Source organism: Anopheles stephensi, chromosome 2, assembly GCF_013141755.1.
Source record: "Anopheles stephensi strain Indian chromosome 2, UCI_ANSTEP_V1.0, whole genome shotgun sequence".
Classification (NCBI taxonomy): Eukaryota; Metazoa; Arthropoda; class Insecta; order Diptera; family Culicidae; genus Anopheles; species Anopheles stephensi.
In genome coordinates, this window is record NC_050202.1 from 2,017,985 (window position 1) to 2,034,084 (window position 16,100).

Below are 16,100 nucleotides of genomic sequence, written 5' to 3' on the forward strand. Positions count from 1 at the left end.
ACGAACGAGGTTCTCGTCCCGCAGGAGGAGGAGGGGACACGACGCGCCTCATTCTTCCGAAGGGGGCCAGTAAGCAGAGACGGTGGAAGCGCCAACTTTTTACTGGCGTGTTTACTGAAGCGAACCTCCTATATGGATTCGGATGAAGTCTCAGACACCAGAGGACTGGCCGGAGATATATGTTTGTGAAAAAATGATTTACATTTATTATGTGGCGTGTAAGTTGGTTAGCCTTTCTTCTATTTGCTTCTTCCGTGTTCTTCTGGCGGGGTTATTCGCGCTCTGATCTCTTTCTCGCACTCTCTGATCCGTCATCCACTGGAGACGTTATGTTGTTTGGTGGTGTGCCACTGCGAAAAAGACCGGCCGAACGGTCGGCTGGTTGGCCAAAACGCGAGGCGCTATGTGTACTGCAGCAGCGACCCCAACAACATCGTGTTATCGTATTACGTGTGTTTGCTTGTGTGCGTTTGTTTGCGCGGCCTATGAGTCCTCGCCCCTCTACCAAGCCAGATCGGACGGTTTTTTTCTCAATGAAATATTCCAACAGCCCCCCCCAAAACCCCCTTCAAACTACGAAGACGACGATGATGGTCGAAGAAAAGCAAGAGAAGGAAGCGTAAAATCTGGCGCGCTTCAACAGGCGGCAGTTGAGCGTGCGCGCGCGCGGGATATTTTGCGCTTGGCTTTTCTTGCCCTATACTTGGGTTGGGGGTTGAAGAGGAGGGAAGAAGCAGCTTCATTGATCTTTTCGTATCCCTTTCCTAAGGAGCCTCGTTCTGGGATAGTTGGCTCCAACTGATCGGAGAGAGTAACTGGTTGATGGTGGTGGTGTTCTACTCTGTTGTCGAGATTTGTCTATTTAGGTAAACACATCAGCATTGAAGCGAGGACCCAATGAGAGGCAAGTGAGGAAGCCTTGGAAACCTGATTCGGAAAGATCAACTCTCCAGAGTATAGCTTAGCTGAGCGCAAAGCCAGAGCAAGTCGACGGTCGGTCTAATCTTTATCTAGAATCGCTTCATCCACCGAGGCTCGTTGGTCTATTATCCGCGTGAAACAGGATAAGACACTCAAACGCTACGCTCTTTGGGTGTTGGCAATCAAAATTTGTAGAGATATCAGCAGCGTGTTGAAGTTTTCCCCCCAGAAGATGTCGACGACTTTGGAGAGTCAGTCCGCGTGTTTCCTGTCGTCTTCGAAGGAGGTCTTTTCGGCATGTGCGATGATACAAAGGAAGTCAGAAAAAATCTATGCTCGACTCTTCATTCGTTCGGTGATAGTCCAGATGAGGCCGAAAGTTTATATGTGTGAACGCATAACCAAAGGCGCTGTTCGGTGTGCGTGAGCAAGATCCCGGCATGTTCCCGGTGGATTCGCGCGCATTTCTTCTGTGTCGTGGTCGTCGTGGTTTGCTTTGGTTAGGACCACCGGCGCATAATTTGTGCACTGTTGCTTCTCCTGCTTCCCCACCACTACCGCACGACACCCGCACACCCGCTCTGTCTCACATTCGTGTTTCATGTTTCGAGACAACTTTTCCCGTGGCCCGAATCTTCCAATTTCTCGCGCTCACCCGCCGTCCATCGTCGCCGAGGATCGTTTGGTATGTGTGGTGCATTGCGCGCTTTCTCAGATGGTTTTGGTATATTCTTCCTCGAGGACATCACCGGCGCAACCACCGACGACGACTTCGCTCGACGGCGATCATCGGGGCGTATGTACGGTGTGGTGTAAGGAGTTGGAGGAATCTCGATCATAAAACTCGATCCTCCCGTGTGGTGGTGTGGTCGGCCAGCCGGGGCAGGCAAGTGCTGTGTGGCGCAGTCTTTTCTCACTGTCGAATTCCAATGTCGCGCTTACCACACTCCATAGAAGGAAGAGCAGCAGCAGCAACAGGGGGGGGGGGGGGGGGGGGGGGGGGGCACCAGTGTACGGTACTTGATGCCCCGGTGCTCTTCTCAGGTTCGTGTGCAGTTCCGAGAGGAGTATTTAAAACCTCGGCCAAAAGCGCGCAAAACTACGCACCACAGCCACCACTATCTCCTCCCAAGAGAGAGGGCTCCACGAACCTGCCGAACCAGACAACACGCACGCACTCCAGGAAGAACCTCCAAAATGTCGGGACAACAGAAAGGGAGAGCGGCCAATAAGAATGCCAATTGTGCCTCCACCGCCCGTGTCCCCCCCCGGGGCCCTTTTTGGGGTGGAGCGTTAGAGAAGCAAAGAGAATGAGATAACTGTCTCCGCCGCCAACTCCATGCTCCTTCCTCCGAGGGTCTTTACCCGTCTGTTGTCTGTCAGCCGGAGCACAGATAGGGAGGACATATGCGAAAGTGCGCGCGTACTCAAGCACACCAAAAAGGCAAAAAATAAAAGGGAAGCCTACTTTGCGCGGGCATGTCTTGTGGTTGCGAGATGGCGCATAACGTTGCGGCAGTTGGGGTGGACAACAACACGACACACATACGCGCGAGGCGAGCAGGGGGATATCAGCGATTCCGAGCCACGAGAAATTCCTTTCGTCTGTTTCCCAGAAATACAGAACACACGGGTCTGGATGGAGGACCATAAAAAAAATGCGCACACCACACACAGGCACACACTACCCACCGCCATGAAGAAATCCAGAATGAATATTGGTCCACGCCAAGTACTTGGCGATGAAGAACCAGGGCGCGATCCTGGCGGAGTAGGAAGGCACAGAGTAGGTGATCGTGCCGGTAAGACAGGGCAGGCGGCTGTTGGCGCATCCCGAAAGGCTCTCCGAAAAGAGCCTGGCAATGTGGGACTGGTGCGCGCGGACCTTTTCGATTCATCCTTGTCCTAACCCTCTGGCTTCTCTTGGCTTCAGTCGCGAGTCCCTGCCTGCAGAAGATCCTGAAAAATGAGTTTACAACATTTTCACACGTTATTCAATCGCGGTGTGTTGTGTGCGCTGTGTTTCCTTTCAGCGGTTGTTGTTGTTTTACTTGTAGTGTTATGTTGTTTTTTTGCTGTTGTTGCTGCTGCTGTGGCCATTCTTCTCTCTGTCTGTTCTTCTCTCCATCTCGTTTTGTGGATCTATTCTTCTTTTATTAGTATTTTTATTTGTCCGCTTTTGTCCTTCACCCACCTATATAACCTCCTGCAATCGCACCCGACCGGGTGATGAGGCTGGTGTGGTGCTCATCACCGCCGCCCTGTATCCTCACCTTCGCGTCACCTTCCTCTCCAAGAACTCTGCCAAAGTTATGCTCGACTCGTTTAGCCTGAGTTTTGGCCTTTAAAAAACAACCCCAGATACGTGTTTTCTTGATGTGTGCTTTTTTTCGGCTTTTTCGCATACTTTAACGGGCTTCTCCGGGCTATAGCAGGCAAGCCGAGAGAGAGAGGGAGAGAGAGAGATTCTGCACTCTGTTCCTCTGGTGGCTTAATGTCGTCGGGTGGCGGCATGCCTTTTAGCGCACGATTGTCTCGCTTCATCGTTTTGCCACTTGTACGCTGCTGCTGCGCGGCGCTGCCACACATCAATTTTGGTGGAGGCTTTTTATCCTTTCTCTCCTTTTCTCTCTCTCTCTGCGTTCAGGTTGGTGTTGGAAATCTTCTGGACCAGGGAAGTTCTTCTTACACTCACCGCGACTTAAGCTGGTTCCCTTTTGCGCTCTCTCGCATCGCTTGTTATCGTCCCTTTTCCTCGAGCATCGGTGATCGTCGTCTTCGGTATGCCGAAGAAGGCGAACCTACTGCTTCAAACGTGGTGAAGATCTCGCTTTCCAGTTAGAAGTTCTGGTGCTCTTTAAATGGACCGTGCCTTTGCCTTTATTGCTGGCTAGCCCTTGGTCATGTGTGTGTGTGAGTGCGTGCTTGTGTGCACATATTTGTGCGGATGGGATTTCATTCCCTTACACTTCTTCTGCAATCCCCTTTTCCATCGTACTACGAGGATCTGGTTCTCCTCCTGGGAACAGATTCTTCATGGGTATGAGGCGAAAAAAAAAATCGGGACGAAAGTGCAAACAAGATCAGGAAGAGGATCATTGCACACCCAAGAAGAAAGCCTCCGAGGAATGTTGAATGAAGAGAAAGACCAAGGCACAGGCACCGAAGATGATATCCACAGGTCGCCTTGGTGGTAAACCTGCCAGGAGGAGTTTTTGGAGTTGGAGTGCAAAAAAAAAGGATGAGAAGGACGCACGATCGAAGAATGTTTGAAGGCTTATAGGTTTATATGGGAGTAGTCTCCGTTGTGCGATGTCCATTGAATAAAACACACACCGCGCAGGAGCGCTGAGCCCCGTGGTCTGGGCATTTATTTTTAAGGGTTCATTTCTTTTTCGCCCACGGTTTAGGTTTTGCGATACTCGCGGGGTTTGTGCCACCACCCCCAAGCACACCTTCTCCTGTCAGGATACAGCGCCGGCGAAGGAAACCGAACCGGATAGGGGAGCCTTTTTAACGATTTCCACGAAGTCTGCTGAGGTTGTTGTACATAAAGGAAGCGACGATGGCTCCTTTTTGGAGATCTTCGCCCTCGATCACCTTCTTTGAGTGCGCCGGTTTCTTTGGAGCCAGGTTCGATCGATCTTTCGTTAGCCAAGAGCCCGATCTTCTCTCTAACAAGCTTTCCGTTTCTTCTCGAGCCAGAAGGACAACTCTCTCACACATACTCCACTCCACTCCCCATGCTATAAAAGCATGCGCGAAACCACCCCCCTCGAATGGGTCGTGTCTCCGTCCCCTCCCCATGTCCAGCTCCTCCACTGAGAATGGAATGCTGTTCTCACTTTTTTGGCAGTTTTTTATGCGTGTGTGTGTGTGCTTCCATTCCATGTTCTGTGTGAACAGAGCAGAGAACGATCGCGCGGTCGGTCCTGTCCGTTAGTTAGCAAAGGTTGCGCGCGTTGTGAGAGATTTTATCGAAACCCCAGCGCGTTCTGTGCGAATGGAGGTAAGATTTTGCTGGGATCTCGTCTGTGTTTAGTCCGCGACGAGTCCTGCTGTTGTTGGTTTCGGCATTTTGGAATGGTTCCTCTACCTCGTCTTCAAACTCCCAGCCGAGAGGAGCCAACAACAGAGCGGTAAAGGTGGGTTGATCAAGCGTTTTGGTGGGCCGAAAAGGAATCGTTTTCTTGTGCCGCACAGCGAGAGCAGCGCACACACACACAAATGCACCTTCTTCCTTTTAGGAGTCTTAATATTTGCGCTGGTCAAATGATCAAAGGGACACGCGGAGATGGCTGGCCGCAATAGCAGCGCAGCTCCTTCTTGGGCTGTGGTGGGATTTTGTTGCTGCCGGTTATTGGTGATTGGCTTCTTTTTTTTTCCTTTGGTGGTGGTGAGTTGGTGTGGTGTGTGCCCTGTTATCTTCCAGATCATCAATCAAATCGAAGCACGGCAAACGAACGATTCGGTTTAGAGTCTGCTCTTTTTCTTGCTCTCCACAGCACGATCGGTCGTTCCTTGTCCCTCCGAGGGCAGTCCTTTTTGCAGTTCGCGGTAACCTTATGCCCTTATGTCTTCCTAGTTAGTTGCCGACGAGCGGCGCCCAAAATAACGGAGGAACGTGCTCGGAGAAGGCAACGAAACGAGGTGGCGGAATCGAATTTTAACCGTATCGAAAAAGCGACCACCACCACCGGCTCCTCCACCACTTCACATACGCACAATTCCTGCCAGTGTGACTTCCTTTTGAAAGAGATTTCGAAAAAGGTGCTACCTTGTATCATTTTTTGTTGTTGTTGATCGCGTCGATCACAAGGACCATTTTTTATTCATCATTCAACGGACTGCGGCTTAGAATGTGCTTTGGACAAAAAAAACGCGCGTTCGGCATTCCCTTTTTAGCGCCTTCCCTGAAGGATACGAAAATAATAATAATGATGATACGAATGCGAAGAGCAACAGCACCACACGATCTTGAGAATCACGCACGAACGGACGCCGCCTATCTCTTCTGAAGCGCTCTGTTTTTTTTTTGTGTGTGTCCAGCATCACCGAGGGGTTAAAATAGCAACCCCTAACATTGAATCGGATCCGCCTGCGCTAAGGGTTGCTTAAAGTATTCTGCTGCCCGTCCGTTCGTTCGCACGATCATATTTAGCTATTTTTTTCCTCTTCTGTTTGATCTCTCGATGATGATTTGGTTAAATTTGGTTCTCGTTGCGTAAAAGGATCTCTTCTCCGGAGGCGCTCCTTCATTTTTAACGTGCCTCGTGCGCTCCACAGGGGTGGACACAACATACAGGAGGGGGGGCGGAACGCACAGGTATATAAATCGACGCGCGATCCCATCCTTTATTATTGGGCCCTCACCTCCCGGTCTCCCGCCGAGTCGCTCGGTAATCGGCCAGGAAACGAGCGCGCGACGCGCAAACGTCGTTGATTTGAGCGGGAGATTTGGTTGCGGAATGATTTTGAGCAAGCAGCAGCTCAAGCCCAAGCCCAAGTCCAAGTCTTCGGGACTTGCGTTGAAGGATGATGGCAGAACACACAGAGAGCGGGTTCGGGTGGACGATTATGAGATTTTCTTTTTATGATTCTGATCTTTATTTTTACGTGCGGGCTGTTTTGTTTGTTGTGTCTTACTCTCTGGTACGTCGTTTTTGGAGCTCCGTGTGGGACACCCACCTTTGGGAAGCTTCTTTGCGATCCTTATTTTGGGCCGAGAAGATGCCGAGATGCCAACCGCCATAAATGCGCAATGAGGCGTACAAACGGTTCCAGCATTCCATTCATCAACAATCAGCATCACAAAAAGGATGGGAGAAGAATCTTTCAAAGAAGTTGTGCGTGCGTGTGTGTGTGTGTTTGAATCCTCCACCGGAAGAAGCAGCCGCGCATGTTGTTGTCACCCTGATGAAGAGATTGACCGACCGTTGCGTCGATGCAAACCGTGCGATTACCCAACCGATGTGTTGCGGGGCCTTAATGTCCTTCTGCCGGGAGCAGTCGGATGATTAAGTTGGCATATTTGCGTGTAGTTGTGATGAGGGAAAGGACACAGCACCGGAGGAAGGAGTTTGATTGTCGACCACACCGGCAGATAGATGGTGCAATGGGAACGATGGGACCCGGGACACACCAGGTTCAGTGTCTCCGGTCCGGGTCATGCAGATATTCATCAATCAAAATCTCACTCACTGTGTGTGTCCTCCGAATGCACATTATTCTCATCCTGGCCGTCGTTGCCCGAGCTGCGTGCAGCAGTGTGCAGAGTCTACACCGCAAGCGGCGATTTATTATACGGCCCATATAATCCTGCTGCGGTCAGCCAAGGGAACACTGTGGAAGAAACTGACCCCACATCATCTCGTCTTCGGTGTTGGGTTGTTAAAACATTTGCATAACCCCTCGCACAAAGACAACAGGACAGAAGGACATTCGAAGGGGGGGAGAGATGTTTTGTTTTCAACCGAAACTAAAGAAAAACAAGCATAAGGAGGTAGTTGCATGCATCACTAGGCCTGAGCTCAGGCCCAAGTCCATGGATATAAAATTGAACCTTATCTCCGGACGGGATAGTAGGGACCCCTGAAGGAAGGCGCCCTAGCTCTTGTGTAGCATCGCGTACACAATTTAACGGTTTTTCCATTGCTTTTTGTTGCTGTTCGAAGACGTTAATGCGTTCCAGTGTCCTACAATTAATTGCTGTAACCGACACGACCGGGTGTCCTCAGGGGGTGTGTGTGTGTTGTAGCCTTAAAGCAGAAGAAGCATTAAAGTTCAGCAGATCCTGCAAATGGTTGGGGAATATCCTTCAAAATATGCAAGCAGGCGCCAGGGCAGCACATGTGCCCTCCGTTTCACGTTCAACTGTGCACGAAATTTATGCAAAGTGTGTCCAACCGACTCAAATACTCGAATGGCGCACGTGCTCCTGCTTTAGCAGGGGAGAGGAGCTCTTTGGGTCCTTTTTTGGGGAGTTGTTGGCACGCGTTGGTTACTTAAGAAGGCCACGTTCCAGAATAAATTGAAGTGAGTCCGCAGATAAGCTATGGTTGATCCTGCCATATGTCTTCACTCGTGTGCGCCGGAGGCGTCCGTTAAGCTTATCTTTTATGACTTCCAACAGTTGGCCGTTTACTATTAACGCTTTACGCATAGCAAACCGTTTTTTTCTTTAATTGTAACACCTTTTATCTTCTCTTACCTTTTGCAGAGCTGGGAGTTGCTGTTGATCAGCAAGCTCGAATGGAACATCAACGCGGTGACAGCGTACGACTACGTAGATCACATTCTGGAACGCTGCAAGTGGGGCTCGGACGATTCCCGACTGCGCGAACATGCGCACACACTCATACACGTCTGCAACACCGGTAAGTGCTCTTTGCTATCCAGATCCTTGTAGCACCTAAATGTCCTTTCCGATAAAACGGATACACACGGTCGATACACCTTTCTTCAGCATTGGTGCGCAATTAAGCAATTTCGGCCAAAACCGTGTTGTGTTGTGTCCGCTCGTTAATTGTCAAGAATTCCCTTTTGCAACACGGCGCTGTGTGTCCCTGGTCGCCTGCCATCGTCGTCGTTTTGTCGTTATTAATGATCGCCTTACAAACTCGCCCTTCCGCTTTTTGGCCAACTAATGGTGTGGAATGTGTTGTGCGTCGTCTCCTCTCCCGGGAGGTACTCGGCGTGCTCAGAGGCGGCATTAAACTGAATTGACTTTTTCTGGATTGATTTGTCAAACGCATCGCGACGGTTAAGAATGCGCCGCGTCCACAAGGGGAGGACATTGCGAGACATAAGGAGGTCTCTAATTCGAGGTCATTTTCATAAAATTCTTTTACTACACGTTTATTGCTCCTCGTTCTCGCGCCGTTCGAAAAAATCACCCCAGAACGAAGACGCGGCCTGGTGGACGATCGGTTGCGATGAAAATTTTTAGCGACTTTCAAGTCTCGAACTTCAAACGGGAACAGAGAGAGTGAGAGAAGGGAAGACGTTTGAGGGGGGAACTTCTTTTGAGGTGATTGGATTTTTGGTTTTATTGCATTTTGAGCGCGCAAACAACACAACCCGGCGAATCTCCTCTGTCCCTTCGTCATTTCCCCCCGAAGGTGAACCCTCTACAAGAGAGTCCCTCTGGCATTCTGGGCGAGGACAATTATTCTTCGATTTCAATGCCAATCGGTGGCATTGCCTTCCTTTCCTGCTGGTAACATCTCAAGAAGCCGCACCGGGTGCCGAGCACGCGAGAGAGGTGGTAGGGCGAATATATATATTCTTCTGATCGCATCTCGCCTCACGACGACGACGACGACGACGACGGTGAAGACGCCGCCGGAATCTCTCTCCCTGTTGTGTGTGTGTGTTTTATATGTGTTTTTTCGGTCGTCGGTTTCGGGTTTGTGTTGTTCCCTTTTATTCCACCCGGTGCCCGAAAATGAATGGTACATTCATTTTCGGGGATATTTAAATTCAAGGTTATCCGCGAGACGAGCGTGTGCGCGCTCGCGTTCGCCGCGGTCGGTGCCGCCGCCGCCGGCTCACGCAGAGGGTTGAAACCACTTCGCTTCCAACCACGGGGTCGCGAAGATATGACGACTATCGCCCATGGCCTGGCTGGTTGTGCAGAGAAAAGGGCCATACAACGCACACACCCGGCATCGTTCCTCCTGTTTGCTGGCTCCGTGTGCCAAAAGTAAAGCGGAAACGAGCCAGATTCCTGTGTGCTTGTGTTTTACCCGCGATCGGGAAGAAGAGGTCGTGTCCCTTCACGGTTACAGCCTGTCGCATGTGGGCACCTCTTCTCTTTGGGCCACAAATAAAGGAACTTCAACCGTAGAAAATGGTAATGTAACGTTCTCGCGAATCGAGGGAAAAAACAGAGGTTGATGACAACAAGGTGAAATAAAACCCAACAAACCGGAATCGCTGTACCAGAGAGCAATGCCAGGAGTGTTTGGAGAAGCTCCCGGCGGATGGTGAACCCTGGAAGGGAATACCTCGGGAGGCTTGTCAGAGTTAAATGGCTTGCTTGTGTGCGAGAGTGTGTGCAAAAAGAGCGCTTCGGGAGGGTTACAGGACCTTCGAGGAGTGGTTGCAGAATATCTGCACAACTGTTTGGAAGTTCTATTGTTCGGAAGTTGCTACAAAAGACCTAAGCGTCTCCAGCAGGACCCAGTATTCAAACTCGAAACGAGTATTACAAGATCCCCGTTGTAGCAACCGGCTTCCTTCGTCAGGAGCGTCAGGATACAGTTAAGAAAAAAGAGCGCCATCTGCTGTCGCTGCCATTGTTCGCTCCCTCATTCGTCCTTTTGCTGCCCATTTGCTCCCTTGCCTGGTCCCCTGGGATATCCTGGTTCGCCTTCATTCCGATACATTTATTCTTCCTTCCCGCAGTAGGTCTCCTTTCGCGCGAAGAATAAACGGAAAGGTGTTGTGCTGTGCAGCAAACGGTGAGTTCAGCTTAATTTGAACCTCCTAACGAATGTTTCCTCCTTGTTCGTCGATATCAAACAGCTGCCATCCGCCGTTTTAATGTCCCGATACACGCACCCAAGGATGACGAACACCGGAGTCCATTGCGCTTTATCCGCCGGGGTTGTGTATCGGAATCTCTTCAGGGCAGCCCCCCTCCAAAACGCTCACCCGTATAGGAATTCTACTGCCTGACATACACTTGCTGGTTGGAAGGAACTCTGGACAGCAACAGGAACCGTGTGCGCCTGTTGCTGCTACTTCCCTGCACGCATTGCCTATCGGACTTGATCACAGGATAATTGTGTGTGAGTGCATTTTTGACCTTTTCACCGGGTGGGTACCCCGATGGTTTTCTGTAAATGCGCAGGTGTTGTGTGTGCTCGCAGCCAGCCGGACGTGTCCTTAATTGACTGGGTCGCTCGTTCGCCTGTTTGCTCGCGCCTCGTATCGCGACACCTCGATCAGGCGCAGGTTGAAAGGAGAAATTTATGTTAATTTCCGGTTCACCCTCTAATGACAATCGTGTGGTGTAGGGTGGGTCCTGCTGCTAGCTCGCCTGCTGCGGCTGCCCATCAAAAGTGTCAACGGCCAATTGAACCGTCGAGCTCTCGGGTGGAGGAAATTGAAGCAGCGCAGATCCTGCAGGTTGACTGACTAACGTGATAAAAAGAGAAGCGGAAGTGTATTGCTTGGTACAACAACCGGAGGGACACCTTCTTCCTTGAAATGGTTTTCTTTTTTCAACTTTTAACTCACGAAGCTTTTGTTTTAGCCGTGGCTCTTGCTTTTGAAAGTCAGACAGAACAGTGTTCCCTCCCCCCCCCCCCCTCCCCCACATAGCGAGAGAGGAGGGTCCACATGCCACCACCATAAACGGGAGACGCTTGCACCGAGGGTCATTTTCCACGTTAGGAAGTGCCAGTTTTTCCCTGTTTTTTAAATGCCCGCACCAACTTTTTCTGGTCTCCTGGCCGCTGCTGCTGTGTACACCACCACCGGCCACCGCGCTTGGCCAATTAATAATCGACGGCTCGCGATCTCCTGTGTCAAAGCCTTCGTATGGGAACGCCGAGCTCTGTGCAGTCCCGGTTTTCTTTCCCGAACCAAACCAAGGAGATCCAACATTTTATGATAAACCTGACCTGACCGCCACGACGACGGCCGCTTGCTCGGAACGGAAAAGGATATTGCATGGTCTGTGCAGGCACACACACACCTGCGAGTGGACCGTTTTTAGCTTTGGTGAAGTTCTTCCGGGGTCGCTCAACCGTCGTCCGGCAACAATGTCACTCAGAACGCGATCATAACTGCTAGAGCGGATGGTGGTCGGTATCCACACTCAGCAAAAGTCAATGTTCGACGAATCGTCTCCACCTTCTCAAACAACAGCCTCGGTGCGGTGCAGGGTAGATCTTATCGATTCGAGGAAGTTAAACATCAAAAACTGTTGCAGAGGAGATATCTTACTCTCCCCTCCGTGTTTGCACTCGACACAATGATATCAGTCGTCAAGGATTACTAAACGCCTCGGAGAGGTGACACCCGGATTGCTTGCCCACATCTGCCTCTCAAGGCGTAGCGAGACACACTTCGGGTCGGGCTTTGCTGCGGCTCTGCGATTCTACCTCGGCAGGGGACAAACCAAGAACGATCAACATCCATCAACCCCCAAAACGACGACGTGTTTAGTATGCATTCCACAGCTATGTATGCAACTGAGCGGGTTACTCGTCTTTCTTGCACCAGCGCAGCTGCCTTCGTTCCTTTCGCTAAATTCCTCGTCCAAGTTCGCTTGCTTTAGTTTATGCGCACAAAACCGGGTGATGATGCGGGAATGTGAAGCCTTCCCCAGTTCCTTCTCCACTGCTTCTCGCTGCAGGCACGCACAAATATCTCCCAGGAAAGGATCTCGTCTCGACTCTTCGTGGTCCAACAACCGGTTATTTGTCCGTTTGACTAAATTTAGCCAGTTTTTGCAATTCATGCAATTGTTGCGCTCACCGGATGATAATGTTACACCACCGTGTCTGTGTGTGTGCCGAAGCCGTCTGGCAAAAGAGCCCAGAGATATCATTTGGCCGGTTAAGCGTGCAAGGCAACTCCGTATCTGTGCACTATCTGTTTAAAATCCGGTAAAGATCAGTCAAGTCACTTTGGTCCCTTAATTCTGAGGTAATGAATGAGATGGCCTCGAGTTGCCCCGGGGGTTGGTATTGTCGCCGTTAAGCAACATTGTAGTCGTTCGAGATGCATCTTGCACAACCGTGTGTTGTAAAGGTTCCTCGAGGTTTGTGACACTTCTTGGGTTGGTGAGGACTCCACAGCGTTTGCTCCCCCTCCCAAACGTCCTGCATGTAGATATAGGTTCCGGTTCTTGGTTCACAGATATCCAGTTTTTTTTGTTGTTTAATTTCCCACCGGCAGTTTGAGATTTCGGGACATTCTCTCACTTATGATGTGTGCGAGGGGTTCTGTGGTCCCAGGACCGTGTTTGCGGAAGGAAAAACTCGTTCCTCCTCCCGTCTGCCGTCGTCAAACCTTCGAAAAAGGGACCGTGAAGGAACCACTTTCTTCTCGGAAACAAACGGGACCTTCTTTACAATGCCGCAACAACATCGTGTTTTCGTCGTCTGGTCTGGCGGTGGCCGGGCAACGGTTTTAAAAATCGGGGAAACACTCTTCTGGGAAACTGTCTCCTGTTGTCCCACTAGTAGTGTAGCTATCGATCGACTGTTGTTGTAACTGGGAGAAATTTATCACCCTTTTTTGCCGCTCGAAAACACCCCTTTTTTGGGTCGGTGGGACACCGCATGATCAATAAATTAATTACTGGCTGCAATCTCCGACAACGACGACGAGAACTATATCTCGTTCGGTTGGTGTGTAACGGCAAGTCTTGTTTTGGGTAATAAAATTCCTTACCACTTACCCTTTTTTTTACTCACGACTCCTCACGAGATCCTTACTGATACAACATTCCTTCTGTGCGGAAGCCACAGAACGTTATCCTGCGTCGTCATCCTGTAAGGGAATGTTCGAAGGATGCGATCAAGAATAGCACATAGGTAGGTTTTGCTTCAATTAATAAATCCTGGCCAACAGCAGCAGCAGAACAGGGACGAAATAAATCAAAGTTCCGATTGTTTCGGTTTGCCTGCTCGGGTCGGGGAGCAAAATGGTTGTTACATGAAGTGTGGTGCAATGGAATCGTGCGGCGGGAAACCATTAGAAAGGAGGAAAATTAATTAAAGGACGACACACATCATAGGGGAGAGCTGATCGCCACTCAATCATTCCTCTTCCATCGGGATTGTTTTTTTTTTTATTTCGTCACACGCTGCGATCGCAAAAACATATTCTCCAAACTCTCTCCCTGCAGGATTGTAAGATTTGTCGCATTTTGTATTTTTTCTGCAGCTTTTTTTTCCTTCTGCACCACGAAGAGTCCTGCAATTTCTTTTCTTTCTTCTTCAAAAGTAGCAATTCGTCTCCTATTTCCCAAAAAAAAAACAATCTCCCTTCCTTTTAATCTTTCTCAGGGGTCTTACCTATGTCTCCCTCTGTTGCAGTTAATGTAGCATGCTGTACAGAACTAAAATGGCAGAATGATAATGATAATCCAAATCAAAATCAATTGCTCCCGAATTTCGGTTGCGCGTCGTTGACTCCGGCGGCAGGATTTTGTGGCCGTTATTTTGAATCTTTCCTTCAGGAGGGATCCCTGTAAGGATCAAAGCCAGCTCTAAAGAATCGTGCTACAACAGAAGAAAAAACTTTCTTTTTTTTCGGTGTTTACTTACGTCTCGAAAAAAGGAAAAGTGATCCTTCCTTTAAGGAAAAACTTACAAAAAAAAAATATTAAAGGATGAACTTTAAATCACTCTTGAGAAGTTTTTCAATATCGAATAGATTACCAGGTAAAATGGAGGTTTTTTTTTGCTGATCCTTATTTTACGTGACATTGATGCGTCGTTCGTGTTTTTTACGTTAAGATCTGAGATTAAGAAAAAAATGTTTATAAAAATCACACCTGGCCAATTTCTCTCTCCTTCCTTAGCCTTGGTCTTAGACTAGAGGACGGTTTCCGTTCGCGAGGGGTCTCGTTTTAGGTCTGGAACACTTTTTTCGTTGCTTCAATCACAACCCGCTTTAGGGGAGAGAGAACGACGAGTGTGTGTGATCCTTCTTAATTATTTCCGATTTAAAATCACGTCTCGACGGCGCGCGCCCGAGGTCTTGCCCTCCTTTGGCGGTTCGTCTTCTCCTTCTGCTGGGATTGTTTTTTTCGGGTTGCCATTTGGCCAAGGATCGAATGACCGATTCCCCCCCACCGTACGTACGCGGTGCATTGTTGCACAATGGGGCTAATTTTGTGCAGCTTGCATTTCAACACGCACATTTGTATGGGAAGCTTGTTGTGTGCGCGCGCACCTTTCCTGTCTGGCTCACGAAAAACGCACAAAAAGAGGAGCCACAGCGCGCGCTTGTCAAGAAGGTCATTTTCACCTGCATTGCATTGCCCTGCCTTCCCTCTCCGATGCTGGTCGCTCCCTAGGTAGTGGCTCATTGGGAGCAATTACAATTACACAGTATCCCTTTAAATGGATTCCTTTTTCTGTGTCTCCCCGTTCCCATGTCGGGTGTATGGTGCTGATCGATTCCTAGTTAAATGCATCAATTGGCAATCGGAAAAGAGAGATATGCCGTAAGGAAAAACGCACCTCTCTCTGGTCCGCCTTGAAATAGCATAAAACACACACACACACAGAAAGAGGAGCACGTGCCTCTCAAACAGCCATTAAAAACAACGATTCGACGGTGGTGAGGGATTGAAGCAGGAAAAGAAGCAAAGGGTTCGTCGTCTCCTCCTGCTTGAAGTCTCCCAACTGGCGAAGTAACATTTCATCATGCTTCCCGCAGAAGGTGGACATCACGTCCTCTCCACGTGCAGGCAGGTTCCGGCCGCTGGCTCCCATACTTTACAGACACATTCGTTCCACTGTTGTAGGTTTTCATTTTCGGTTGATGTATGCACATAAATAATTAAAAAAGCATAACTGCGTGTGCCTCCCGCCCGCGTTTGCTCGGGGACAAACAAAACCCACAACCACACCACGCGGAGCCCTTTAAAAAAAGCTGTGGTGGTGTTCCGCAAGAAAAGGCGCATAGGAAAATTCCCTTTTCGGGTAGCAGCAGGTCCAGCAATGCTGTTGACCGTCATAGGTTTCCTTTCTCGGGGGGGTTTTCTTCACCCCATTTGTTGTCCTCTCGTTTAAAGGCAGCCTTTTAAATCTTGTTGCTGATGCTCGATAATGTGAGTGTCCTCTAGTACGTTCGACGTTAAACGATCTTCGATTAGGTTAATGGGTTTTTTGAAAAGTCCTGACCGTTTTCCATTCCACCCTACACAATTGTTTGTTTCATTTCTTTGCCCAATATTGCATCTTCTTGAGGATCTTCTCAGTCTCTGGGAAACATATGGACAACGCTCAGGACGCTGCTTGGGCTGGGCGTTGGTGGTGGTGTGGGCACTTGTTTGGACGTCTTTCTTTCTTTCTTTCGCTCGAAGATCGGCCATTTCATTTCGAAAAACCTCCCTCAAGTGGTGTGATGGAATGGGCCCAGGGATCGATCTGTTGAGCATCGGGAGAAAAAGCGAGATGGAACTTCCAACCACAGCCATCTTCTCT

At 49.6% G+C, this 16,100-nt stretch overlaps 1 protein-coding gene across 5 annotated transcripts in view; it reads left to right on the top strand.

Moving 5' to 3' along the window:
- The window catches only part of LOC118503066 (G1/S-specific cyclin-D3), a 31,945-nt gene that overhangs the window by 7,861 nt on the left and 7,984 nt on the right, over positions 1–16,100 (top strand). For all 5 annotated transcript variants that reach the window (XM_036035937.1, XM_036035936.1, XM_036035938.1 and 2 more), the window contains one exon: positions 8,141–8,297. In XM_036035937.1, coding sequence (XP_035891830.1) covers positions 8,141–8,297 — 157 coding nt within the window. The remainder of the gene's footprint in view (positions 1–8,140; positions 8,298–16,100) is intronic.